The sequence below is a fragment of the Anolis sagrei genome, chromosome 6, assembly GCF_037176765.1.
Source record: "Anolis sagrei isolate rAnoSag1 chromosome 6, rAnoSag1.mat, whole genome shotgun sequence".
In the NCBI taxonomy this organism is placed as follows: domain Eukaryota; kingdom Metazoa; phylum Chordata; class Lepidosauria; order Squamata; family Dactyloidae; genus Anolis; species Anolis sagrei.
Genome location: NC_090026.1, coordinates 42,825,239 through 42,853,083, shown reverse-complemented (window position 1 = coordinate 42,853,083; position 27,845 = coordinate 42,825,239). Strand labels below are relative to the sequence as shown.

Below are 27,845 nucleotides of genomic sequence, written 5' to 3'. Positions count from 1 at the left end.
TTTGTAGAACTGTTGAATTTCAGCTGCTGCCCTTGAAGCAACCGGTTTCAAAGACAAGTGGAGATTAATGGGCTATTATTATAGCTCGGAAAGATTTTCCTCAAAGTTTCAACTGCTAAATCAGGCAGGTCAAGAGTTTACATCTCAAATTTAATTACCATTCTTTTTTTATTGGAATTACAACACACATCAGTTGGGATGTAAAACCCAAATGATTTGATTTGCAAACTGATACCCCAGCAGTGACACACAATGAAATTCCCCACAGAATATTTCACAGTATAACTCAGTTTCCTTTCAACCCGGGGTCCCACAGATGGGCTGGACAACAACTTTCATGATCTCCCAGCCAGCATAGCTTCTCATTCTTGCCCCATAAGGATCAGAAACATAGTCAGGTCAAAAAATAGAACAGATCAGAAAAAATATGTATGCATATAGTAAATATAATCTGCCATACTTGCAAAACATAACTCTTGATACAGAATTTTGAATCATTTAACAAAAGGCACCCATTCTACCATTTCACTAGATTATCAGCCACAGTGATTAGAAAATTGTCAACTGCCTTTATAACAAGTCAAACTATTGCTGCGATCCTGTAAGCTTTGTCAATGTACTAATGCCATCAAGGATGTTGGAAGTGGATGGACCTTCTGGGTACAGTTCTGTGAGGGCACAAATTGGAGGCAGGGGTGACCCTGGGAGTATTCTGGCTTTGCTTGCTTCCAGGGAACAGGGTGAGCTCCCACTGTTAGCCCCAGCTTCTGCCAACCTAGCAGTTCGAAAGCATGCAAATCATGAGACGTCTCCCTTACAATAAAGAAGGAAAAGGCTTCCACCAAAATTGTAAGACTCCCCTTACTGTTGTTGTATACCTTCTTCTACAACATATAACACACATAAAAATTGTAGGTTATGCCTGCATATGTCAATAGAATTGCAGTCTATTTGACTGTTCAGCACAGGACTGTCTACTTTAACTGTACTGCTCCAGATAGAACTCTTTCTAGCTTGAACCTTTTACTGGAAATGCCAGGACGTGAACCCCAAATCATCTGCATGCAAAGAAAAGGCTCAACAATAACAGGGTTACTGTCAAGGCTGCCCTGGGACCAAGAGCTTTGTCTAAAAACATTCTGGAAAGCAGCTCTCTGACGTTCTCTGACCTTCAGGACAAATGTCATGGCCTTAGATGCAAGCCTGAACAGGTCACCTGCAGCCATCCAGTTTCCAAGCTCTCGGCCAAAAAGGTTGGCAAAGCTTGTGTGGAATGTACAATTCTTAGAAACTGGGGGCACTGCAAGGGCCAGTAGAAGAGAAGTGGCTTTTGGACTGTAGCGACAGGATTAGAGTTAATCCTGAAGGTGGATACTATATAAAAGCAAGCATGCAAAAATGTCCTGGAGGCTCAAAAGTACTGTGTAGTTGCCCCTGGCAACTGGGTGAAGAGCACAGAAAGTTGGCTCCTCCTACTGTGTCAGTGAGAGGACCAGTGGTCTCAACTTTGCATCCCTTTCCCAACCAGCTTGGTTGGTTGTCTTCCCATGCATAACTCTGCTTCCAAAGGAGAGGTGTGCTAACAGTGACAGTAGGGGGCATGCCTACCACATGTTCCTCCTAGTTCGGCCATGGCACCTTTGGAGACATGGACAAACTGCACAGTATGAACAGAAATGGAGTTCCTCCTCTCTCTGGCACAGGTGGTTTCAACACGTTCAATATGTTTCACATCTCTGATATACACTACACTTTGTCCTTCTTCAACCTGGTGCCCTAACTTTAGCTTTTTTGGACTACAGTCCCAAACAATTCCTAGCCATGATAGTTATTGATCAAGCTTGCTGAGGATGAAGACACTAGCTCAAAACATCTGGAAAGCATCAAGTTGGGAAAGCAAGCTAGCATGTGTACACAGAAGTCTGCAGAAGATCAGCATTAGTGACTGGAATCCCCTTGATGACAGAATGCAAGTATGGCAGACATTGCACAAAACGATATCCATATCCAATACCTCCTTGCAGAATATTTTCCCGACTGTATCATGACAACTAGCCACAGCTCAGTCACAAATAGGAATGCATGAAATAACACGATTGTTTTCTTATGAGTACAAAACATGAAGCTTCCAGATTGAATCCACAAGCTAAATTCTGAATTTCTGTAGTAGGATTGCATGGAAAAGTCCTGGTCTTTATTCTGTAATTTTAAAATCTGGGTAATAATGGAGTCAAGCAAATAAAACTCCAATTATACCAGGCATACTTATTCTATCATCTGAAACAAGTTTACATTTATTATTTTTGCCAACTGTTCTAACAACCTGACACTGAAGGCCAATCTGTTTGGATCCCCTTTGTTTTCTCTCCCCTGGAACACTGTGAGCTCCATCCACATTTGCTGGGGAGGACAAAGGGATCTGGGTTATTGTAGGTTTTTCGAGCTGCATGGCCATGTTCTAGAAGCATTCTCTCCTGACGTTTCACCTGCATCTATGGCAGGCATCCTCAGAGGTTGTGACCTCACAACCCCTGAGGAAGCTTGCCATAGATGCAGGTGAAACATCAGGAGAGAATGCTTCTAGAACATGGCCATACAGCCTGAAAAACCTACAACAACCCAGTGATTCCGGCCATGAAAGCCTTCGACAATACAAAAGGATCTGACTGGGGTTTTTTTTCTTGGCAGGGTTCTCTCCATGCTTTTGAGCAGCTATAAAACAGGCAGAACTTGACCAAGCACCAAAGGTGTATTATTATATTTATCTATTACATTTATACTCCACTATTCCTCCAATGAGTTCAAAAGTTCTCTGCTTTCCACAAGAACCGTCTGGGGTAGATCAGGCAAGAGTGACTCACACAAGGTTAGCCACTGACTTTCAGATGAATGAAGACTGGAGCCTAAATCTTTCAAGTCCCAGCTTAACACACTAACCACTGCACCAGTAGATGTTTCTAGACTGGTGCTGGTCCATGAGCCATTGGCTGCTGGTCCCTGCAATTTTCCAGTAAAAAAAGGAACAACTGCAGCCAATCAGCATAAATTTGACACTAGGAAAAATAGTAATTTACATCATATAGTCTGAGAAGCACTCCATTATCCAGCTCTATTACTTGACATGGAGATACTTTGACTGTGGAGATAGCTTTGAATCCTAAATATCTGCCTGTTACACAACCTTCAGAGGCATGGGGTCCTGCCACCAAGGGAAGGGAGTGTAGTCACAATGAAACATGGCTTCCTAGTCCTTCCAGTCCTTCTCTTCCTGGATTTGGCAAAAATTCTAATGGTAAACATAACCCACTGAAACAAAGGCTTTTAAAAATCTTCATATCTCACCAAACATTTTGCACAGTGGCCTAGATGACAAAGAACCTCAGTACACTGCAAAGAAGTCACACATACTGGTTACATGGAAGAATAAAACCATACGCTGTGGCTATGCCCTGCAAAAGACAAAAGATTGGCAAATCTTCTCTTAGACTGTCTCTGCACTGTAAAATTAATGCAGTTTGATATCACTGTAGCTGCTCTGGCTCAGTCTGATGGAATCTTGGGATTTGTAGATTGGTGAGACACCAATCCCACCAAGTGGGATCTTGTAAAACTACAGATCCCACTATTTCGTAGCATTGAGCCACAGCAATTATAGTAGTGTCGAACTGCATTCAATACACAATATAGATGAATCCAAAGTACCCTTTAGAAATTTTTTAAAGAAATCCTTCATTTTGAAAACAGAAGCATAGCATTAAAGCAAAATATGAAAATCATCCAAGTCTTAACATTTGATTAAAAAGGAACTTTTCAAAGCACTGGTAAATTGGTGTCCATTGCCACCTAGTGGCTGATTAGACACAACACCTACACGGGCAATCCATTGTTTCTTTTAAAACTTTGGTTCTTTTTTTTTGTCCTGGGAACCTTAGAAACACTTTGGCACTCTTTGCACAAAAGGCACTTCTGGCCTCCTCTGCTTCCTCTTCTGGGTTATCTTCTGGAAGGCTGAACACATTTCTGTATCTCAGATCACTGTTGAACCTAATGTGTCCCTAATGAGCAATGCTAATGTCATTTCCAGATGATCAAGTTGTTTGAAGGTTAGAAGGAAGGGACTCCTCTTTTAACTGCAAGCTCTTCCAAAAGACAGAAAGAAGATGGATTGGATGCCAAAAGTACACAAGAAATGTTCAAGCTTTGTGAACCCAACTCAAAAGGACTTGATTGGTCCAATGATGATACCTAGCCAGAGCAGCCGAAAACAAAACCTGAGAAAACAGACTTCAGAGATGCTGGAGATAGGTAGCAGAGGAAAAATCTTGTCTGGTCTTGCTTGTGAACTTCTTGGCCACGGCTGACTGCAACTGAAGCCAATGGCCTGGATGGAGCTTTGGCTGGACATAGCAAAGCAAATCTTATCGTCCACATGCTCAGTCTCCAGTCGATAGTGTCTATATTGCTATTTTAAAAATAGTGAGCAGATGGAAAAGAGTAATGCTATTTATTTCTTTGTTAGCTCTGGCTTGCATTTCATCTTGAAAAAACCTTAAGTAACTTCCACGGCCTGGTAAAAATAGTCTCTGATTAAAATTTCACAGTATTCATTTCAGCCATTTTGTTTTCTAGCATTATTCCTTAAGATTTTCTCCACACATAATTTGGGCTTAGACACCAAATGCTAGAACATAGCACCCCGGAGCAGATTATATAGTAATAATAATGGAGTGTATCTAGTGCAGGGATCCTCAAACTGTTGGAGGGCCGGATTATAATGTGAAAAAAACATGAATGAATTCCTAAGCACACTACACATATCTTATTTGTGGTGCAAAAAACACTTAAAAACAATACAATAATTAAAATGAAGAACAAATTTAACAAATATAAACTTATTAGTATTTCAATGGGAAGTGTGAGCCCACTTTTGGCTGATGAGATAGGATTGTTGTTGTTGTGTGCTTTCAAGTAGTTTCAGACTTATATTGACCCTGGGCGAGGGCCGGGTAAATGACCTTGGAGGGCTGTATCCTGCCTCCGGGCCTTAGTTTGAGGACCCCTGGTCTAGAGTATGTATACACCAATAACGAGAGATAAATTATAATTGGGATAGGATATATGTGCTTGTTGCTTGTTTTAAAAAATCATTACAACATAGAATCAATATTCTGTTCTTTCTAGAATAGAAGCAAAAGTTCCTGATATTTGGCAAAGAAGAAACAAAAATGGCCAGCCCAAGACATATGCTGTGCCTCTCTCCATTTCGTACACAAAACCTGATCAGAGTGACAGCTCAATTTTGAACACTAGAGAAGGGACAATGTCTCCTACTGCAACTGAGGACAGAAGGCAAAAAAGGGACTCCAGGACAGGCTTTATAGCATATACAGAATCATAGAGTTGGAAGAGACCTTGTGGGCCATCCAGTCCAACCCCCTGCCAAGAAGCAGGAAAATTGCATTCAAAGTACTCCCGACAGATGGCCATCCAGCCTCTGTTTAAAAGCCACCAAAGAAGGAGCCTCCACCACACTCTGGGGCAGAGAGTTCCACTGCTGAACGGCTCTCACAGTCAGGAAGTTCTTCCTCATGTTCAGGTGGAATCTCCTTTCTTGTAGTTTGAAGCCATTGTTCCCCATCCTAGTCTCCAGGGAAGCAGAAAACAAGCTTGCTCCTTCCTCCCTATGACTTCCTTCACGTATTTATACATGCCTATCATGTCTCCTTTCAGACTTCTCTTCTTCAGGCTAAACATGTCCAGCTCTTTAAGCCGCTCCTCATAGGGCTTGTTCTCCAGACACTTGATCATTTTAGTTGCTCTCCTCTGGTCACATTTCAGCTTTTCAATATTTTCCTTCAATTGTGGTACCCAGAATTGGACACAATATTTGAGGTGTGGTCTAACCAAGGCAGAATAGAGGGGTAGCATGACTTCCCTGGATCTAGACACTATACTCCTATTGATGCAGGCCAAAATCCCTGCAGCAGCACATTGTTGGCTCATGTTTAACTTGTTGTCCACAATTATTTGGCTACCTAACTTGGCCACTTCACTCTACCTAATGGCGGAGTGGCCCTGTCTCTCTGTAAAGCAGTATAACACAATTTCTTTGCTGAAGTAACTTATCTTCCAAATCAGCACAAACAAACTCCATTTTGGCAAAGCAGCTGCGACTATTTTCAATGCTCATTTTGATGGACCAACAGCTGCACCTCCAATAAAGCCACTCACAAAAGAAAAGAAAAAAGGAATTGGGTAGAACAAACTGATTAGCCCCTGATCTCCCCAGAGAGGCATGAAAAGAGTTGGGAAGGCAAAATAAGGAACCCAAATCCAGCTCCAAGGGAGAGGTTATGTAAATCCTGACATGGTCAGAAAAGAAGGCAGTTCATTCATGGCAACAGAATCCAGATACGGTGTAAAAGAGCAGAAACAAGAGTGCAAATTGTCACCGATACTCAGAACAAAGTAGGCCTAAAGCACGGCACTCCTTGAATGATGGAAGTAATTGATGGGTGTCTTCCATAAAGTTTTATGCCTTGCTCCGAGCTATATTTCGCCAAAGGCTTTAGTCTATTTTAAGAATGCCAGAGTTGGCCTTCAAAAGATAAAGGCTGTCGTCAACAAGGAAACTGCAAGAAGAGAAAAGACAAAGTTATTGGAACAGCCATTAAGTGATTTACTACATTAGCTAATAAGCCTACATTTAAAGAAATGAGAAGTAGGTATTTTAAATTAGTACTGGATCAAAGAACTTGTGGTGTATATGCCTATCAGAGCTTGGAAAGGGTATATTTAAGATATAGCTTCCAGAATCTCCTAGATTGCATAACAAAAGGGTTATTCCAAGAGCTGCAATTTAAAAATGAACTGAAAACATGCTTGTTCCAGTGTGCCTTCCCAGCATAAGGAAAATGCTCAGCAACATGCCCTCAAAATACACTTTACTTCTGCTTTAGGATTGATTGTGTTCCCTCATCTCCCTTTAAAAACCCTATACCAGTTATATCCTACCTTGTTCATGCCTAGAGTTTATTTTTTAATTTTTAAACTGTTACATTTGGCCCAGCCATAGGTTTTTTAAATCCTTGTGTGTTAGTGTTTATTAGTTACTAGCTTGGGGACCCGGCGTTGCCCGGGTTATTAGAGAAAGTGGGTAATGGCGGTTCTGTATGCCAAGTTAGGTCTTTATTGGTCTTTGGATAACGGCTGCATAATTTTCAGGAAGTGAGTGAAGGTACTTGAAGTCCCATCATCCATGGCCCATCCTCCTCCAAACAGCAGCAGGATATAGAGTGGGTCATGGGGGCTCTGTGTGCCAAGTTTGGTCTTTATCAGTCATTAGATGAGGGTGGCAGTGGTGTCAGTAAGTGAGTGAAGGTACTGCAAGTCCCATCATCCATTGTCAAATTCTTCCAAACCGCACCAGGATGTAGAGTGGGTCATGCTGGGTCTCTGTGTAAATTGTGGTCCTGATCCATCATTTTTGGCAGTTGTAATGGTCTTAGGAAGGGAGTGCAGGTATTGCAAGTCCCATCGTCCATGGTGCACCCTCCTTCAAACTGCACCTGGATGTAGAGTGCGTCATGGAGACTCAGTGTGCCAAGTTTGGTCTTTATCGGTAATTGGATGAGCGTTGCAGTGGTCTCAGGAATTGCGCAAAAGTACTGCAAGTCCCATAATCCATGGTCTATCCCCAGCCAAACACACACCAGGAGGTAAAGTGGGTAATGAGAGGTCTATGTGGCAAGTTTGGTCCTGATCAGACATTGGATGAGGTTAACAGCGGTCTCAGAATGTGAGTGATGGTACTGTAAGTCCCATCATCCAAAGTCGATCCTCCTTCAAACTGCAGCAGGATGCAGAGTGGGTCATGGGGGCTCTGTGTGCCAAGTTTGATCTTGATCAGACATTAGATGAGGGTTGCAGCTGTCTTGGGAAGGGAGTGGTGGTACTTCAAGTCCCATCATCCATGGTCTGTCCTCCTCAAAAGTGCACCAGGATGTAGAGTGGGTCATGGGGACTCTGTGTGCCAAGTTTGGTCTTGATCAGTCATTGGCAAGGATCTCAGTGGTCTCAGGAAGTGAGTGAAGTGACTGCAAGTCCCATCATCCATTTTCAAATTCTTCCAAACCGCACCAGGATGTAGAGTGGATTATGCGGGCTCTCTGTGTAAATTGTGGTCCTGATCCATCATTGTTGGTAGTTATAATGGTTTTAGGAAGGGAGTGCAGGTATTGCAAGTCCCATCGTCCATGGTGCATCCTCCTCCAAGCCGCACCAGGATGTAGAGTGGGTCATGGAGACTCAGTGTGCCAAGTTTGGTCTTTATCAGTAATTGGATGAGGGTTGCAGTGGTCTCAAGAATTGAGCAATGGTACTGCAAGTCCCATAATCCATGGTCCATCCCCGACCAAACCACACCAGGATGTAAAGTGGGTCATGAGAGGTCTATGTGCCAAGTTTGGTCCTGATCAGTCATTGGATGAGGTTAGCAGCGGTCTCAGAATGTGAGTGATGGTACTGCAAGTCCCATCATCCATGGTTCATAGTCCTCCAAACTGCAGTAGGATGTAGAGTGGGTGATGGGGGCTCTGTGTGCCTATTTCGGTCTGTATTGGGAGTGTTCTGACCCAGTCCCCGGCCTTTCCTTTCCTCTCTTTCTCATCTCGGAATCTTGGATTTGAGGCTGGCCAATCAGAGACCATATGCAAATTTCCCTCTGTCATGCCCCGTTTCTGCCATGAGCCCTCTTCTCCACCAGGGGCTCCTATTGAAGTTGGCCAATCAGAGACCATATGCAAATAGCTCCACAGCGGCAGCCAATCAGAATCTTGGAACTTATTTATTTATTTATTTATTTCTGCTACTTATACCCCGCCCTTCTCACCCCCGAGGGGGGACTCAGGGCGGCTTACAAAGAAGGCACAATTCGATGCCCTTATACAAATACATACAGATATAAAAACAGTAATTAAATAATTAACAGATTAAAAACATCAATATATAGCACCATAGCACAACAGTAAGCAATCTCATGGTCAGTGTTTCGCGTTCCGTAGGTCCAATAGGTTGAAATAGGTTCCTACAATATTTGCCCTTCATTATGGTCCTTCTTTTTAGCTGCCGGAGTTTCCGAAAGCCTGGTCCCACATCCAAGTTTTCAGCTGTTTCCTTTCAGGCTAGCCAATTGGAAAGCTGCCACAAACACGTCCGCCCTCCACACTTCCGCCCTCCGCACTTCCGCCCTTCGCATACAAACACTCTTCTTTATTATATACTAGCTTGGGGACCCGGCGTTGCCCGGGTTATTAGAGAAAGTGGGTAATGGCGGTTCTGTATGCCAAGTTTGGTCCTTATTGGTCTTTGGGTAATGGCAGCATTATTTTCAGGAAGTGAGTAAAGGTACTTGAAGTCCCATCATCCATGGGCCATCCTCCTACAAACAGCAGCAGGATACAGAGTGGGTCATGGGGGCTCTGTGTGCCAAGTTTGGTCTTTATCAGTCATTAGATGAGGGTGGCAGTGGTGTCAGTAAGTGAGTGAAGGTATTGCAAGTCCCATCATCCAAAGTCCATCCCCTTTCAAATTGCAGCAGGATGTAGAGTGGATCATGGGGGCTCTGTGTGCCAAGTGTGGTCTTGATTGGTCATTAGAAGAGGGTTGCAGCAATCTTTGGAAGGGAGTGGAGGTACTTGAAGTCCCATCATCCATGGTCTGTCCTCCTCCAAACTGCAGCAGGATGTAGAGTGGGTCATTGGAGCTCCATGTGCCAAGTTTAGTCTTGATTAGTCATTGGCGAGGGTCTCAGTGGTCTCAGGAAGTGAGCAAAGGTACTGCAAGTCCCATCATCCATCTCCAAAGTTTTCCAAATAACACCAGGACGTAAAGTGGGTCATGAGAGGTCTATGTGCCAAGTTTGGTCTTGATCCGTCATTGGATGAGGTTTGCAGAGGTCTCAGAATGTGAGTGAAGGTGCTGGAAGTTCCATCATCCATGGTCCACCCTTCTCCAAAACTGCAGCAGGATGTAGAGTGGTTCATGGGGGCTCTGTGTGCCAACTTTGGTCTTGATTGGTCATTAGATGAGTTTTGCAGCAGTCTTGGGTAGTGGAGGTACTTGAAGTCCCATCATCCATGGTCTGTTGTCCTCCAAACTTCTCCAGGATGTAGAGTGGGTCATTGAAGCTCCATGTGCCAAGTTTAGTCTTGATTGGCGAGGGTCTCAGTGGTCTCAGGAAGTGAGTGAAGTGACTGCAAGTCCCATCATCCATTGTCAAATTCTTCCAAACCACACCAGGATGTAGAGTGAGTTATGCAGGCTCTCTGTGTAAATTGTGGTCCTGATCCATCATTGTTGGCAGTTATGGTCTTAGGAAGGGAGTGCAGGTATTGCAAGTCCCATCGTCCATGGTGCATCCTCCTTCAAACTGCACCTGGATGTAGAGTGCGTCATGGAGACTCAGTGTGCCAAATTTGGTATTTATTGGTAACTGGATGAGAGTTGCAGTGGTCTGAAGAATTGAGCAATGGTACTGCAAGTCCCATAATCCACGGTCCATCCCCGGCCAAACCACACCAGGATGTAAAGTGGGTCATGAGAGGTCTATGTGTGAAGTTTGGTCCTGATCAGTCATTGGATAAGGTTAACAGCGGTCTCAGAATGTGAGTGGTGGTACTGCAAGTCCCATCATGCATGGTTCATAGTCCTCCAAACTGCAGTAGGATGTAGAGTGGGTGATGGGGGCTCTGTGTGCCTATTTCGGTCTGTATTGGGAGTGTTCTGACCCAGCCCCCGGCCTTTCCTTTCCTCTCTTTGTCATCTCGGAATGTTGGATTTGAGGCTGGCCAATCAGAGAGCATATGCAAATTTCCTTCTGTCATGCCCCGTTTCTGCCATGAACCCTCTTCTCCACCAGGGGCTCCTGTTGAAGCTGGCCAATCAGAGACCATATGCAAATAGCACCACAGTAGCAGCCAATCAGAAAGCTGCCACAAACTCTTCTGCCCTACGTCCTCCCTCCGTCCTCCCTCCGTCCTCCCACACATACAAACACTCTTCTTTATTATATACTAGCTTGGGGACCCGGCGTTGCCCGGGTTATTAGAGAAAGTGGGTAATGGTGGTTCTGTATTCCAAGTTTGGTCTTTATTGGTCTTTGGATAACGGTTGCATTATTTTCAGGAAGTGAGTGAAGGTACTTGAAGTCCCATCATCCATGGGCCATCCTCCTACAAACAGCAGCAGGATATAGAGTGGGTAATGGGGGCTCTGTGTGCCAAGTTTGGTCTTTATCAGTCATTAGATGAGGGTGTCAGTGGTGTCAGTAAGTGAGTGAAGGTACTGCAAGTCCCATCATCCAAACTGCAGCAGGATGTAGAGTGGATCATGGGGGCTCTGTGTGCCAAGTGTGGTCTTGATTGGTCATTAGAAGAGGGTTGCAGCAATCTTTGGAAGGGAGTGGAGGTACTTGAAGTCCCATCATCCATGGTCTGTCCTCCTCCAAACTGCAGCAGGATGTAGAGTGGGTCACTGGAGCTCCATGTGCCAAGTTTAGTCTTGATTAGTCATTGGCAAGGGTCTCAGTGGTCTCAGGAAGTGAGCAAAGGTACTGCAAGTCCCATCATCCATCTCCAAAGTTTTCCAAACAACACCAGGACGTAACGTGGGTCATGAGAGGTCTATGTGCCAAGTTTGGTCTTGATCCGTCATTGGATGAAGTTTGCAGAGGTCTCAGAATGTGAGTGAAGGTACTGGAAGTTCCATCATCCATGGTTCACCCTTCTCCAAAACTGCAGCAGGATGTAGAGTGGGTCATGGGGGCTCTGTGTGCCTACGTTGGTCTTGATTGGTCATTAGATGAGTTTTGCAGCAGTCTTGGGTAGTGGAGGTACTTGAAGTCCCATCATCCATGGTCTGTCGTCCTCCAAAGTGCTCCAGGATGTAGAGTGGGTCATTGAAGCTCCATGTGCCAAGTTTAGTCTTGATGAGTCATTGGCGAGGGTCTCAGTGGTCTCAGGAAGTGAGTGAAGTGACTGCAAGTCCCATCATCCATTGTCAAATTCTTCCAAACCGCACCAGGATGTAGAGTGAGTTATGCGGGCTCTCTGTGTAAATTGTGGTCCTGATCCATCATTGTTGGCAGTTATAATGGTCTTAGGAAGGGAGTGCAGGTTTTGCAAGTCCCATCGTCCATGGTGCATCCTCCTTCAAACTGCACCTGGATGTAGAATGCGTCATGGAGACTCAGTGTGCCAAGTTTGGTATTTATTGGTAATTGGATGAGGGTTGCAGTGGTATGAAGAATTGAGCAATGGTACTGCAAGTCCCATAATCCACGGTCCATCCCCGGCCAAACCACACCAGGACGTAAAGTGGGTCATGAGAGGTCTCTGTGCGAAGTTTGGTCCTGATCAGTCATTGGATAAGGTTAACAGCGGTCTCAGAATGTGAGTGGTGGTACTGCAAGTCCCATCATGCATGGTTCATAGTCCTCCAAACTGCAGTAGGATGTAGAGTGTGTGATGGGGGCTCTGTGTGCCTATTTCGGTCTGTATTGGGAGTGTTCTGACCCAGCCCCCGGCCTTTCCTTTCCTCTCTTTCTCATCTCGGAATGTTGGAAATGAGGCTGGCCAATCAGAGACCATATGCAAATTTCCTTCTGTCATGCCCCGTTTCTGCCATGAACCCTCTTCTCCACCAGGGGCTCCTTTTGAAGCTGGCCAATCAGAGACCATATGCAAATAGCACCACAGCGGCAGCCAATCAGAACGCTGGCACATACACTTCCGCCCTCCCTCCGCCCTTCCTCTGTCCGATACAAACACTCTTCTTTATTATATACTAGCTTGGGGACCCGGCGCTGCCCGGGTTATTAGAGAAAGTGGGTAATGGCGGTTCTGTATGCCAAGTTTGGTCTTTATTGGTCTTTGGATAATGGCAGCATTATTTTCAGGAAGTAAGTGAAGGTACTTGAAGTCCCATCATCCATGGGCCATCCTCCTACAAACAGCAGCAGGATATAGAGTGGGTCATGGGGGCTCTGTGTACCAAGTTTGGTCTTTATCAGTCATTAGATGAGGGTGGCAGTGGTGTCAGTAAGTGAGTGAAGGTACTGCAAGTCCCATCATCCAAAGTCCATCCCCTTTCAAATTGCAGCAGGATGTAGAGTGGATCATGGGGGCTCTGTGTGCCAAGTGTGGTCTTGATTGGTCATTAGAAGAGGGTTGCAGGAATCTTTGGAAGGGAGTGGAGGTACTTGAAGTCCCATCATCCATGGTCTGTCCTCCTCCAAACTGCAGCAGGATGTAGAGTGGGTCATTGGAGCCCCATGTGGCAAGTTTAGTCTTGATTAGTCATTGGCCAGGGTCTCAGTGGTCTCAGGAAGAGAGAAAAGGTACTGCAAGTCCCATCATCCATCTCCAAATTTTTCCAAACAACACCAGGACGTAACGTGGGTCATGAGAGGTCTATGTGCCAAGTTTGCTCTTGATCCGTCATTGGATGAGGTTTGCAGAGTGAGTTATGCAGGCTCTCTGTGTAAATTGTGGTCCTGATCCATCATGGCTGGAAGTTGTAATGGTCTTAGGAAGGGAGTGCATGTATTGCAAGTCCCATCATCCATGGTGCATCCTCCTTCAAACTGCACCTGGATGTAGAGTGTGTCTTGGAGACTCAGTGTGCCAAGTTTGGTATTTATTGGTAATTGGATGAGGGTTGCAGTGGTCTGAAGAATTGAGCAATGGTACTGCAAGTCCCATAATCCACGGTCCATCCCCGGTCAAACCACACCAGGACGTAAAGTGGGTCATGAGTGGTCTATGTGCGAAGTTTGGTCCTGATCAGTCATTGGATAATTTTAACAGCGGTCTCAGAATGTGAGTGATGGTACTGCAAGTCCCATCATCCATGGTTCATACTCCTCCAAACTGCAGTAGGATGTCGAGTGGGTGATGGGGGCTCTGTGTGCCTATTTCGGTCTGTATTGGGAGTGTTCTGACCCAGCCCCCTTTGGCCTTTCCTTTCCTCTCTTTGTCATCTCGGAATGTTGGATTTGAGGATGGCCAATCAGAGACCATATGCAAATTTCCTTCTGTCATGCCCCGTTTCTGCCATGAACCCTCTTCTCCACCAGGGGCTCCTGTTGAAGCTGGCCAATCAGAGACCATATGCAAATAGCACCACAGTGGCAGCCAATCAGAAAGCTGCCACAAACTCTTCTGCCCTACGTCCTCCCTACGTCCTCCCTCCGTCCTCCCACACATACAAACACTCTTCTTTATTATATATATAGATATAGATATAGATATAGATTGTTTATATGTGATTTATATGCATTGTATTGTATTTATTGTTTTTGTTTATTGCTTTTGTTTATTGATGTACTGTTGGGCTTGATCTCATGTAAGCCGCTCCAAGTCCCTTGGGGAGATGGTGGAGGGGTATAAATAAATTATTATTATTATTATTATTATTACTCTCCCAAGCTCTGCCACCTCTAGCCATATCCTGAATCTATTCCCAGAAGAAGACTTTTGCCCCCATTTAATATATTCCTACACTTTATATGTGGACCAGCAGATATGTGACGCTACAAAAAGCAGAAGCATAGAATATTTCCCCAACACACTATACTCTGGTCAAGAAAGATACAGGTAGTTCTTCAAAGGGTTATGAACTATGTTTTAATCAGGTTCTCTACAGACTAGATACTCCAAAATTTGCCAGTATATTGTGTAAAATGGGCTCTCTGGTGGAGCAGCGGATTAAACCACTGAACTGCTGAATGAAAGATCAGCGGTTCAAATCTGGGAAGCAGGGTGAGCTCCCACTGTTAGCCCCAGCTTCTGCCAACCTAGCAATTCGAAAACATGGAAATGTGAGTAGATCAATAGGTACTGCTTCAGCGGGAAGGTAACAGCACTCCATGCAATCATGCTGGCCACATGACCTTGGAGATGTCTATGGATAACGCCGGCTCTTTGGCTTATAAATTGAGATGAGCACCATTAGAATGAGCACCATCAGACAGAACTAGACTTAATGTCAAGGGGAAACCTTTATCTTTACTATGGTGCAAAATATTATATAGACTGGGGGTAGTATATTTGTCTAGAAGATGATCAATTTCCATCTTTCCTAAATTGGAAAAAGCGGTACCTTTTTCCAATTTAGGAAAAAATTAAAAACATGGTTTTGGGACCAGGCCTTCGGGCAGTAGAAACAATTCTATGCAGCATTTCGGAAAGACAATGACTGGAACGGCGATTCGACGGATGAGACTGTTTTACTGTTTTAATTATTGTTTTACTGTTTATGGATGTATTTTAATTTGATTTATGTCTAACTGTAATTGTATAATTGTAATTGTTTGTGCTGGCATTGAATTTTGCCATTACCTATGTGGAAACCACTTTGAGTCCCCTTCGGGATGAGAAAAGCGGTATATAAATGTTGTAAATAAATAAAATAATAAATCTTTCCTAGCCAACATGGCCACTGGTCAGGGCCAGATGTCCCCTATTTCTGCTATAGATGATGATCTCTCCCAGTTTGTTCCCATCATCTCATATTCTAAAGTAGAATGCCTCTGAACATGTGGATTAACTATGGTTGACGGATACATAGCTACCATGGGTGAATCCTTTTTTTAAAGTATGATAAAGGGGCTGCATCTTGTGGCAATAATCGGCAAGGCCAACAAGAACAAAAATGACGAGGAGAGAGGAAAAAGGATCAAGTCTGACCTGTAGAAAAGGATGTTGACAGGAATAGTGCTGATGTGCCAGATGGCATGGGCATCAAAGACCCAAAGCAATGGTGGAAAATCCAGGAGCTCCAGAAGAGCCAAAGCCTGGAGCAGTAGCACAACTGCCACACACTTCCAGACGTAAGGCAGTCGTTGCTGGTTCCTCACACACCAGCCCAGCCACCAGAAAAGATTGAGGAGGCCTGTAAAAGAGAGCATCAGAAAAAAAAGATAATAGTATCAACATAGTACAGTCGGCCCTTAACATTTTCAGGTTTAACTTCTGGAGATCTGATTACACTATGTAACAAAATTTGAAAAAAAAAATCTGTTACTAAGTTTGAAAGTGTTATTCCGGTTTAATTGTGCGGTACTTAATTTGGAAAAAGTGTGTGTGCTCCATAAACTTTGTTTTGATGGCTGCCACAAAGCACTCCAAGTGGCCAGATATTGGTCAAAGGACGTTTAATCAACTACCAAGCTTGCAAACTTTGTGTTTTGTCTGTTTGTTTTGTTAAAAATGTAATACAATTTTGCTCCTGACACGACAAATAAATACTATGTTGAACTGGTCGAGATTCAATGAGATATGCATTGAAAAACTGTATCAAAATGTGCTCGGGATGTCCCGCAAAAACAAAGTTATAAACCTTTTCTATGTTTCTATGATACCCAATTACGAAATGACATTTATAACCCAGGAGCAAAAAATGAGTTACATAGTGTTCTTTGTGGATTTGATTAACATGGTCTCTTTAAGAATCTCTAGGTCCTCCAGTGCAACTCTATGGCCAACTTCCACTGGAAGTGACAGTTCTATGCTTAACCTCTGGCAGCACAATTTGGAGGTCAGCCTCTTGCAGAAACCGACTACAGAATCACACTGGGGGACCTAGAGGTTTCTAGAGAGGCATTCACTCAGATTTTTAAAAACAGGGGATTTTTATTCTGACTTCCACTTTTGGAGGAGCCATATGGTCCTAATCACAGCAAATGTGGAGATCTGGCTGTAATAGTACAAAATGAGGATGGGTCTCACATGCTTCACTAACAGAGTCGAAGTTATTTTTGAAGTCTGCCTACCTTACCTATATAATGTACATATTTGAGTGGATGGGCAATTGAATTTTACCTCAGTATTCATGATGGGGGAAGCATTCCTCCAGTCACTGTACATAAAAACTAATGTAGTGGATGCAAGACTGACTAGGCAGCACACAGCTCATCCTCTGACATCTCCCCAGTGCTCCTGGCCTCACAGCAGCTGCTTCGCTTTGCCTTACAGTAAGGTCAGCTCTTGTATCATTATCCGAATACGAAAGCAGCAGAATAATTTAGTGACTCTCTCACAATTGCTATTCCAAATCAGCAAGGCCAGAGCACACATGAAACTGTAGCCTTTAAACTAAGAAGCACTACGAGAATTTCTAATCAGGGCTTCCCTCAACAGTAGGCAATATATGACCCATAAGGCATTTATTGTTTCTCTTGGATGTTTTAAGACCTCATGCTGCTGTAGCCAACTGCTGCTATGGGCCAGAGTGAAGAGAAAAGGGGCCAGGAAGACTGTTCCACCTTGTCTCCTGCCTATGTCATCAATTGGGAGCCCCTCTCCTCAGCATCAATTGCTGCTGTGGGCCAGAGTGAAGAGAGGGGGCCAGAAAGACTGTTCTACCTTGTCTCCTGTCATCAGTTGGGAGCCCCTCTCCCCATCACCAACTGCTGCTCTGTGCTAGAGTGAAGTGAGAGGGGGGCCAAGAAGATAGTTCTGCCTTATCTCCTGCCTATGGCATTGGTTGGGAGCCCCTTCCCCCAGAACCAACTGCTGCTGTGGGTCAGAGTGAAGGGGAGGCAGGAAGACAGTTCCACCTTGTCTCCTGCCTATGTCATCGGTTGGGGGCCCCTCTCCCCAGAACCAACTGTTGCTGTGGGCCAGAGTGAAGAGAGAGGGGGCCAGGAAGACAGTTCCATCTTGTCTCCTGCTTTTGTCATCAATTGGGAGTCCCTCTCCCCAGGACCAACTGCTGCTGTGGGCCAGAGTGAAGAGAGAGGGGGCCAGGAAGACAGTTTCATCTTGTCTCCTGCTTTTGTCATCAGTTGGGAGTCCCTCTCCCCAAGACCAACTGCTGCTCTGGGCCAGAGTGAAGAGAAAGGGGGGCAGAAGATTGTTCCAACTTGTCTCCTGCCTATGTCATCAGTTGGGAGCCCCTCTCCCCAGCACCAACTCCTGCTCTGTGCCAGAGTGAAGAGAGAGGGGGTCAGGAAGACTGTTCCAACTTGTCTCCTGCCTATGTCATCAGTTGGGAGCCCCTCTCCCCAGGACCAACTGTTCACTGAGCCAGAGTGAAGAGAGAGGGGGCCGGGAAGACAGTTCCACATTGTCTCCTGTGCTATGCTAATAGTATAATATAATATATTGTATATACATATAATATTTATAATATTATAATGTAATACAATATAATACCAATAATACAATATTATAACTATATATTTTATATTACATGTAATATTACTAATAATATTACAATGGTATAGTACAATATAGTAAGATATAATAATGATATTGTGCTATGCTAATAATATAATGTATTGTATGTATATATATCTTGTAAGCCCTTCAGGGTGGGAAGGGCGGCATATAAATGCTGTAAATAAATAAATAAATAGCTATGCATGCTGAATTTGTTGGCTTGGATGTGACACCAAAATAATACAAATAAATATATAAAACAGAAGAGAGAATTAATATCAAACAACACTTAGATTTTCTGCTGTTAAGACCAAATTTCAGTGGCATGGCAACAAAACAAACAAGTAGAAACATAACAAGTGTTTCTTCTGTAAAAAAGATGTGCAGGAAGCATGTGTCTTGATTTAAAGCAGACAAATAATTCCAGTAGCCAACCGATAACAGGAATTGCCTTCAGAATGAGGCATGTTCTATGTGCATTGTTTTGAAGCAGTCCTCGTTTTCAAGAGGCTTTTCTTTTAATGTCTTTTAATGGCACAGTGTCACCAAATACAGAACCTGCAACACTCACACTGCCCCTCATATTATCTGTTGGGCCACTATATGACATCATCTGCAAGCCCCACCAACACGCCAGCTGCTCAGATCAGTCTTTCTGAAAAATAAAGGAATGCCACTCCACTGAGCCTCACCGATTGCCACGTTAGCAGCCATGTTGTAACCATAGTCAAAGCGCACAAGTGTGAGATATGAGACGTGGCAGGCCAGGAAGACCAGCAGGAAGCCCCCAAATGCATTAGCAAAGGTTGGATGTTTCAGGCCCAGGGTTCTGCAAGGAAAATAAGATGTGTTGAAGAAATGTCCAAGGGTACAAAAGCTTATAGATATCACAGTTAATATGCTTTCTCTTAGTATAGAGGTACAAATTTGCTGCAAAGGCAAACCCACTGTCATTTAGCCAAAGTTGACACAATGTGAATATTTATTTATTTATTTATTTATTGTATTTTTATACCGCCTTTTTCAACCCATAGGTGACTCAAGGTGGTTAACAGGTAAAATTCAATGCTTACAATATCATAAATACAATTAAACACATAACATATAATAAAAATTAAACATATCAATAAAATATAAATTCATAGTGTTGCCTTGTTAAAAAGGTTGTCCGGTCTCATGTCATCATTCCATTTTCCTATGCCAGTTACTCTGCACTTGGAAACGCTTGTTCAAAAAGCCACATCTTGATTTTTTTTCTAGAATGTTAAAAGGGAGGTGGCTGATCTAGTATCTATAAGGAGGGCGTTCATAGCCGAGGGGCCACCACCAAGAAGGCTCTGTCTCTCGTCTCCACCAAACATACTTGTGACGAAGGCGGTAACGAGAGCAGGGTCTCCCCAGATGATCTTAAGGTCATAGATGGTTCGTAAGGGGATATGCATTCGGATATGTAAGTTGGACCAGAACTGTTTGTTTGTGTGTGTGTGTGTGTGTGTGTGTGTATACACACATATATATATATCTTGCCCACATTTGCAGGAAAATATTGATTGTTCATAGTTCAAGCAAACATCCCTGATTTATTCGAAGCCAGGTTAGATGGCACAATGGTGTGCTAGTTTAAGTAAGCTTCACATATAAGGATACTACAGACACATATGGAACAAGTATGAATGCTACAATTTTTTCCAGCAAAACTCTTGCACTTTTAGTCAAGGTGTGATTGGAAGAGAAGCAACTGTTGCAATGTAGGAAGTTGTGGCTATAGAAATATTGCCACGATTCTACCTATCACATTGCCACTGAAAGCACAGGAACCCTTCCAGGGGCAAGATTACAATCCCTCTAGAGAGTGAAGTTACATTTTGTTTTCTTAATCTTATTTAAATCACCAAGAATGTGGCCAATGTCAAATTCTTCTCTATTCTTCTTAGAATCAACAAAGGAAAAGACAACCTCTTTTTCAGAAGGCAGAGGAGGAGTGAAATCTAGAACATCTGTGCTAGTTTTCCATTTAAAACAAGTTAAATCTCCACTGGAATGAGCAGCAACCAAAGACCGCTTTGTCTTTTGAACATGATAAATTATAATTGCTATGGAGAAAGTGAAATGAGAGAGATTTTTCTCCTGTCATTACTCCATAATCTGGGATCATCCAATGCAGCTCAGTAGAGCAAGACTCAAGATACAAGCAAATGAACTTTTTCACATGGCATATAGTTAAAACTGTGAGTTGCCAAGAGATGCCATGATTCCTATAAGTCTAGATTGTTTTGAAAGCGAATCAGGCCAATCTATTGTTGGAAAAATTGTTGCTATTTTTGCAAATGAATTACCGTCAAGTGGACTATCGTGTGTAATACGTCATATGTGTTGGTGTCTGAATGTTATGGGGGGGGGGGGGAATGAATAGAAAGCTTAGACTGAAAATAGTGGATAACATGTAGAAATAGCACATCCATATGTTTTAAGTTAAGTAACTGATAATAATATGTACTCAATGTCAGGTTGATTGACTAAGTTAGATAGGCATGTATACATCAAAAATATTGTTATCTGACTATATGTTTTGTTGTTCTGTTATGTACCATAACTAAAATAAACTGTTGCTATTTTTAAAAAATGTGAATTAGACAAATCTATTGTTGGAAAAACTGTTGCTATTTCTACAAATTAATTACCATCAAATGGACTTTGATTTATGGCAACCCTGTAAATAGGACACCTCCAAGAAACCCTGTTTTCAACAGGTACTTAGGTCATGGAAATGCAGAGCTGTAGCTTTCTTGACTGAATCAAACCCTGTCAGTAGTTGCTAGTCATACTATCTGTATCAGAGGTGGTATCCCTCTGAATCCTATTAAATTATTGCCCATCACATAGTGGGATCTTATTAAATCACTTCTTGCTACATTGTCACTAAAAGCAAGAAAGTTCTGCCCCATGGAAAGGTACAGAGACTTTTGGCCTGATCCATCATGTTTCTACTTAGAAGACTCACCTGACACAGCACAAGTAAATAGAATGAAGGATGACTGCTGATGCACAAAAGTAGTCCATTTTCTGTGGGAAGATGAAACTGAATTAGAGATCTCACTCAAGGTGATCTGATAGCTTTAAATATTTCTACGATTCCTCTTATCTTTTTTAGAGTAACACAGAAATCTTTCCCACATGATCCCTATTACTTTTTTCTCTACAAATATGACCTACAATTTGTCTAGAATAATCTGACTCCTTGCTGGCCTTTGGCTAGAGCATTCCAAAAACAGTTTGATCTAGTAAAATCATCCTTATTGTGCCTCAAAGTCTACTTCCTCGATGAAGTCTTTCTGGTTCTCACGAAGAGGCTGGACTGTTGGACTAGAACAAAGCTCACTTGGTTACCTTGGTTCCGTGTCTTTTTTTAGGGCTAACCTATTTCACAGGGTTATTGTGCACTTAAAATGAGACAGGGGAAGAGAACCATGTGCTTCACTTTGAATTCCTCAAAGTAAATATGAGAAATAAATGTAACAAAATTAATATGGTATTGTATCATATAACTGGAGACCCCAGTGACGCAGTGGATTAAACTGCTGAGCTGCTGAACTTGCTGACTGAAAGGTTGCTGGTTTGAATCTGGGGAGCGGGGTGAGCTCCTACTGTTAGCCCCAGCTTCTGCCAACCTAGCAGTTCGAAAACACGCAAATGTGAGCAGATCAATAAATACAATGTTAATACACAAATTTCCTATTACTATAAACTTCAGCACAAATACCAATTGGAGTAATGAGGAAAATACCAAACAAACCCATATATTATATGCGTTCATTTGGTATTTTCCTCATTTGTCCGATTGGTATTTGTGCTGAAGTTGATTGTAATAGTATGATATTTGTGTATTAACATTGTGCCCTGTGTCCTACCACTTATGCTGGAAGATAATAGTGCTCCATGCAGTTATGCCGGCCACATGACCTTGGAGGCGTCTACAGACATCGCCAGCTCTTTAGCTTAGAAATGGGAGATGAGCACCACCCCCTCAGAGTCAGACAAGGAGAAACCTCTACCTTTTTACGTCATATAATTAATCACACATCTCTCCTTTTACTATTACGTGATGAAATATGGTACATTTGGCAAAGGTGTTAGACTACATCTCCCACCGGAAATGAAAACTAATTATACAAAATATGTACTGAAAAATTATTTCCCTTTTTCCTTTTACACCATGCATCAGATTGTACTGTCTTTGTTACAAAACACTACACATGTTTACAGTGCTGTATAAAAAGTGTCATTCCAGAGTTACCTGGAAGAAAATCTCATGCAGGTTGTACTACTGACTTAGAAAGAATTTTAATATGATTTGTTTATTATCTTTAGAAAAAAATAAAACACTGGAAATATCAATCAAAAATTTCTTGCAAAGGAGATCCCTACTCACATTTATAATCACTTAACCTGCCCTATCTTCCCAAGGGGGCATTTGGCAATGTTTTCATGATATAAGTGTAACTGCTCACCTCCGTTAGGTTTGTTTCTCGAGTGTGGAAAACTGTAGACCAGACCCAGGCATTTAAAGAAACCTGAAGTGAAGAAATAATAACCAGAAAACACCACATTTTATGAGATTGATCAATAAAGCTATGGAATGAACACTGTAGAAACACATAAAAACAAGCTGCTCAGCTAAGCCCCCAAATGATTGTTATATGGTACTAATTGAACTATAAAATTGTGGAAATGCTGGGGAAAGGGTATCAGTAAAAGAAAAGCACTCCCAGAATTGATATTCAGGCCTGGAGCTGATTTTGCACCTATGTATTCCTTTTTTATAACTTTGTGTATTGCAGAAGGGCAACTCTTTCTGACCCTCTACCACAACTGCAGTTGAGATAATGATTACAGCTACTATAATTTAAGATCCCTTCCAAAGGCATCATTTAAGCCCATGTCCTCATAGAGTGGCTTCTGATGTACATTCATATATACAAAAGAATTATTACCACGGTAAAACAATACTTAAAAACCACTTACCCAAGCAAAGGCGATACAAGTATGGTACATGGGAGAAGAACGAGGAACAAGAGCTTTGTATCTGTTCAGCATCACAAAATTGGCAAGTCCATTAAGGAATGAAGCAAAGGCAGAAGCAGGTTCCTGAAAAAACAGGAAACGGGAAAAGGGCCACTATGGAGAGTGGATAGGAGAGAAGAGAAGGACAGCAAGAAGAAAAAAAGAATGTCATCAACCAAAAGTGAAAATACAGCTATTCTCCCCCTCCCCAGCCCCCCAAAAACTGGCTTTAACTCTGGTTTAAAGTTAAAGCAGCCTTCACCAAGTCAGACCAGATATATTGCACTATTGCTTCCTTCTTCTCCAGCCAAATATATATACATATATGTTTTGGATAGCATATGGATGGGTTCACACACACGTTCGGTTGACTGTAAGTATATTGTTTTAATGTTTTTATGCTTTTAACTATTATATTTATTGGTGTTTTTTATTTTATTATGCGGCATCAAATTGTTGCCAACTGGAAGCCGCCCTGAGTCTCCCCAAGGGTTGAGAAGGGCAGGGTAAAAGTATTCGAAATAAATAAATATGTGAAATTTGTTTTGTTGTCTGTTCCTCTGCTCAGAAGATGTCAATTCACCTTCTCTCCCTGTGATCACTGGATTTTGAAAAAGTGGCTTGTTGTGAAAATACAAATAGGTGAGAAAGCTTCAGTTGAGACACCTTTTCCCCATGATAACTCTTCCAGGAGTGAATTTCCTTGGTGTAGATTTCCTCACTTCCTGTGGTCTCACCCCCGTTCTTAACTATAGGTCATATGTGTAACCTGGGGACTGTCAGTGTTGTAGGAATATTAGATGTCTTGTTCTAATATGTTTATACATACATATACACATACATATAGTCTCAAGAGTACCTTCTGCATGAGTCAATCACCTAGCATATGTCTCAGATTCAAGTACTGCCATCTTCATTTGAAGTTTCTCAAAAAGCATAAATAGGACAACTCTCTGCTCTGGTGCTTTAAACATCTCCCACCTCTAAAACTCAAGGATGTTGGGTGAACTGACACACAGGCTGATATGAGGATGTAAAACCTCTTGGATCCACACAACTGCCACAGTTTGGCATTGCAAACATGGCTTTACCTTTCCATGAAATTGAGGCACTTTGTAGCCTTCTTGGACGTAAAGGCCCACCGTAAGCCACATACATTCATATTTGCAATCATCTCTGCAGGTCCAGCCTAGAACACAGACAGGAGGGAATTCACAAAAGATAAAGAAGGTGTTTGGACAATGCCTGAAAGCAGTGAAACCAACAAAATGATTTTCAAGGAAGGTGAGATTAGAAGATACGTCAATATGCCACATATGCTTTACTTGATGGGATTGTATTCATTTATCTCTGGTTTTAGTTTCTTTTGACAAGCCCTTAGTTAAACTAAACTTCTAACACTGACGTTGCATTTTTAAATATTGGAAAACCATTGTCCATTTCCAAAGCAATATTAACCAGCCTTGACTGGGGGCCCTTCCACACAGCCCTATATCCCAGAATATCAAGACAGAAAATCCGACACTATCTGCTTTGATCTGGGTTATCTGAGTCCACACTCAGATAATGTGGAATTTTATGCCTTGATATTCTGGGATATTGGGTCTTTGTGGACGGTCCCTGGGTTATATGGCTGCATTGAAAGGCCTTAAGTCTACAGTGCAGATCCACCCAGGGTCCTTCCACACAGCCATATTACCCAGAGTATAAAGCCAGAAAATCCCACAATATCTGCTTTGAACTGGGTTAAGTGAGTCCACACTGTCATATATTCAGTTCAAAGCAGAAAATGTGGGATTTTATTTATTCAGGTGTGTGGAAGGGGCTGCAGAGACTTGATATCCCTTAATGAAGGAAAGATACCTTGCACAGACTCAGCAAAGGAGATTCCATCTGAATATTAGGAAGAACTTCCTGACTGTGAGAGCCATTCAGCATTGGAACTCTCTGCCCTGGAGTGCGGTGGAGACTCCTTCTTTGGAAGCTTTTAAACAGAGGCTGGATGGCCATCTGTCAGGGGTGCTTTGAATGCAATTTTCCTGCTTCTTGGCAGGGAGTTAGACTGGATGGCCCCCTTCCCAGCACAAAGCCACACGCCCTATCTACACTGTCATCTAATGCAGCTTGAAACTGCATTATAGGATCAAAGGAGAAATCATTCAATGCAGTTTAACTGCATTATACTGACCCTACAATGCATTGCAGCACACCCAAATATCTGGGAGCCACTCTGGACCGTGCTGTGACCTATAAGAAGCGCTGCCTGAGTATCAAGCAAAAAGTGGGCACTAGAAATAATATCATACGAAAGCTGACTGGCACAACCTGGGGATTACAACCAGACACAGTGAAGACATCTGCCCTTGCACTATGCTACTCTGCTGCGGAGTATGCATGCCCAGTGTGGAACACATCTCACCACGCTAAAAAAGTGGATGTGGCTCTTAATGAGACATGCCACATCATCACGGTGTGTCTGCACCCTACACCACTGGAGAAAATACACTGGTTAGCCGGTATTGCATCACCTGACATCCACCGGGAAGTTGCAACCAATAGTGAAAGGACCAAGGCAGTGACATCTCCAGCTCATCCCTTGTTTGGATATCAGCCAGCACATCAACGACTTAAATCAAGAAATAGTTTTCTAAGATCTACACAGACACTCGCTGGAACACCTCAGCAAGTGAGAGTTCAAAAGTGGCAGGCTCAAACCCAGCACCTCAATCTGTGGGTGATACCAGATGAGAGACTCCCCCCTGGGCACACAGAAGACTGGGCGACTTGGAAGGCGCTGAACAGACTCTGCTCTGGCACCACGAGATGCAGAGCCAATCTTAAGAAATGGGGCTACAAAGTGGAATCCACGACATGTGAGTGTGGAGAAGAGCAAACCACAGACCACCTGCTGCAATGCACCCTGAGCCCTGCCACATGCACCATGTAGGACCTTCTTGCAGCAACACCAGAGGCACTCCAAGGGGCCAGATACTGGTCAAAAGACATTTAACCAAATACCAAGTTTGCAAACTTTGTGTTCTGTTTGTTTGTTTGTTGCAATGCAACTGTCTGGCCTGCCCCTGACACGATAAATAAAATAATCTTAGGAGAGCACTGCATTAGATTGCTGTGTAGATAAGGTCCTTAAGTAATTGGCCCAAACAACAAGTGGGCGCTGCCACCAAGTGCCAATGAAGGCGAGAGGGCGGGGCCTCGTTTGTGATGGGCGTGGCTTCCTTTCAAAGCCCACGCTGAGGACCCTGAGTGTGGTTGCCTTTTGCGGTGGGCGTGGCCTCTCCTCCTCCCCTCTTCCCCGTTACCTGTGAGGCTCATGTAGAGTGGCTGGCGGGAGCGGAAGTGTCGCAACCCGGCCCCGGAGCAGTTGCGCCTCTCGCAGTGCGTCAGGCACTCCCGGTAGACGGGCTCCCGGTCCCCGCGCGAACCTAGCGCCGGGGCGGGGCCGGCTCCCGCCGCTCCCAGCAGAAGCAGCAGCAGCGCGGCCCGAGCCGCCATCCCGCCTCCCGGGAGGCTCAGGAATGCCACTTCTGGTTCGCACCGGAAGTGGTCCTCTCTTTTTAACTGTCTTAAAGGAAGCCATGGAGACGGGGAAACACGAGCTGCGCGCCAAAGGTTCCGCCTCAGTGACAGCACTGGTCAGTTTATTTGTCAATACATAGTGTGTCCTCTCCAAAATTGTATCCACCCGTAATGTTTCATCTTGTTTGAATATTTCTTTTTTGGGCATTGACAAGATTAAAGAGTCTAATATTACTTTGTTAATCTTGTTTTCATATGTCTGAGCATTGGTTTATTTTCTGTGTTAATAATAATAATAATAGACAAATGTTTTGCTTGCTTACTTGCATGCTGGTCGCTTCTGTGGCGAGAGAATCAGCCGTCTACGAAGACGTTGCCCAGGGGACGCCCGGATGTCTTGCAATCATGCGAGGAGGCTTCTCTCATGTCCCCTCAGCAAGCGAGAGTCCAAAAGTGGCAGGCTCAAACCCAGCACCTCAACCAATGGCTGATACCAAATGAGAGACTCCCTCCTGGGCACACAGGGGACTGGGCGACCTGGAAGGCACTGAACAGACTGCGCTCTGGCACCACGAGATGCAGAGCCAACCTTCAGAAATAGGGCTACAAAGTGGAATCCTCGACATGCGAGCAAACCACTGACCACCTGCTGCAATGCAACCTGAGCCCTGCCACATGCACAATGGAGGACCTTCCTGCAGCAACACCGGAAGCACTCCAAGTGGCCAGATACTGGTCAAAGGACATTTAACCAACTACCAAACTCACAAGTTTTGTATTTGTCTGTTTGTTTGCTTTGTTCTGTTAGAAATGTAATATAATGGACTGGTTGCTCTGACACGAAAAATACATTAAATAAATAAATAGACAAATGTGCCGCAGTGGCATTAAAGAAAGGGAAAATTACTCACAGCGAGGGCATAGAGATGCCAAATGGACAAACCATAAAATACAATCAGCCTGAAGCCTATACATATCTGGGCATACTACAGTTGGACAATATCAAGCATGGGCCTGTGAAAAATG

General features: G+C 43.4%; 1 protein-coding gene across 2 annotated transcripts; it reads right to left on the bottom strand.

Annotated features, from left to right (window-relative positions):
- Positions 1–144: 144 nt before the first annotated feature.
- On the bottom strand, positions 145–26,842 carry PGAP3 (post-GPI attachment to proteins phospholipase 3). Of its 2 annotated transcripts, none has more exons than XM_067470041.1 (8): positions 26,603–26,842; positions 24,374–24,471; positions 23,244–23,396; positions 22,730–22,792; positions 21,223–21,284; positions 18,914–19,050; positions 15,747–15,951; positions 145–6,632 (listed from the first exon to the last, which is right to left on the bottom strand). In XM_067470041.1, the coding sequence occupies exons 1-8, from the start codon at positions 26,793–26,795 to the stop codon at positions 6,569–6,571; spliced, it is 975 nt and encodes a 324-aa protein (XP_067326142.1). In that variant the 5' UTR covers positions 26,796–26,842; the 3' UTR covers positions 145–6,568. The 2 variants fall into 2 exon arrangements, with proteins under 2 accessions (XP_067326142.1, XP_067326143.1); XM_067470042.1 differs by having other exon boundaries at positions 23,244–23,366.
- Between the last annotated feature and the right edge of the window lie 1,003 nt (positions 26,843–27,845).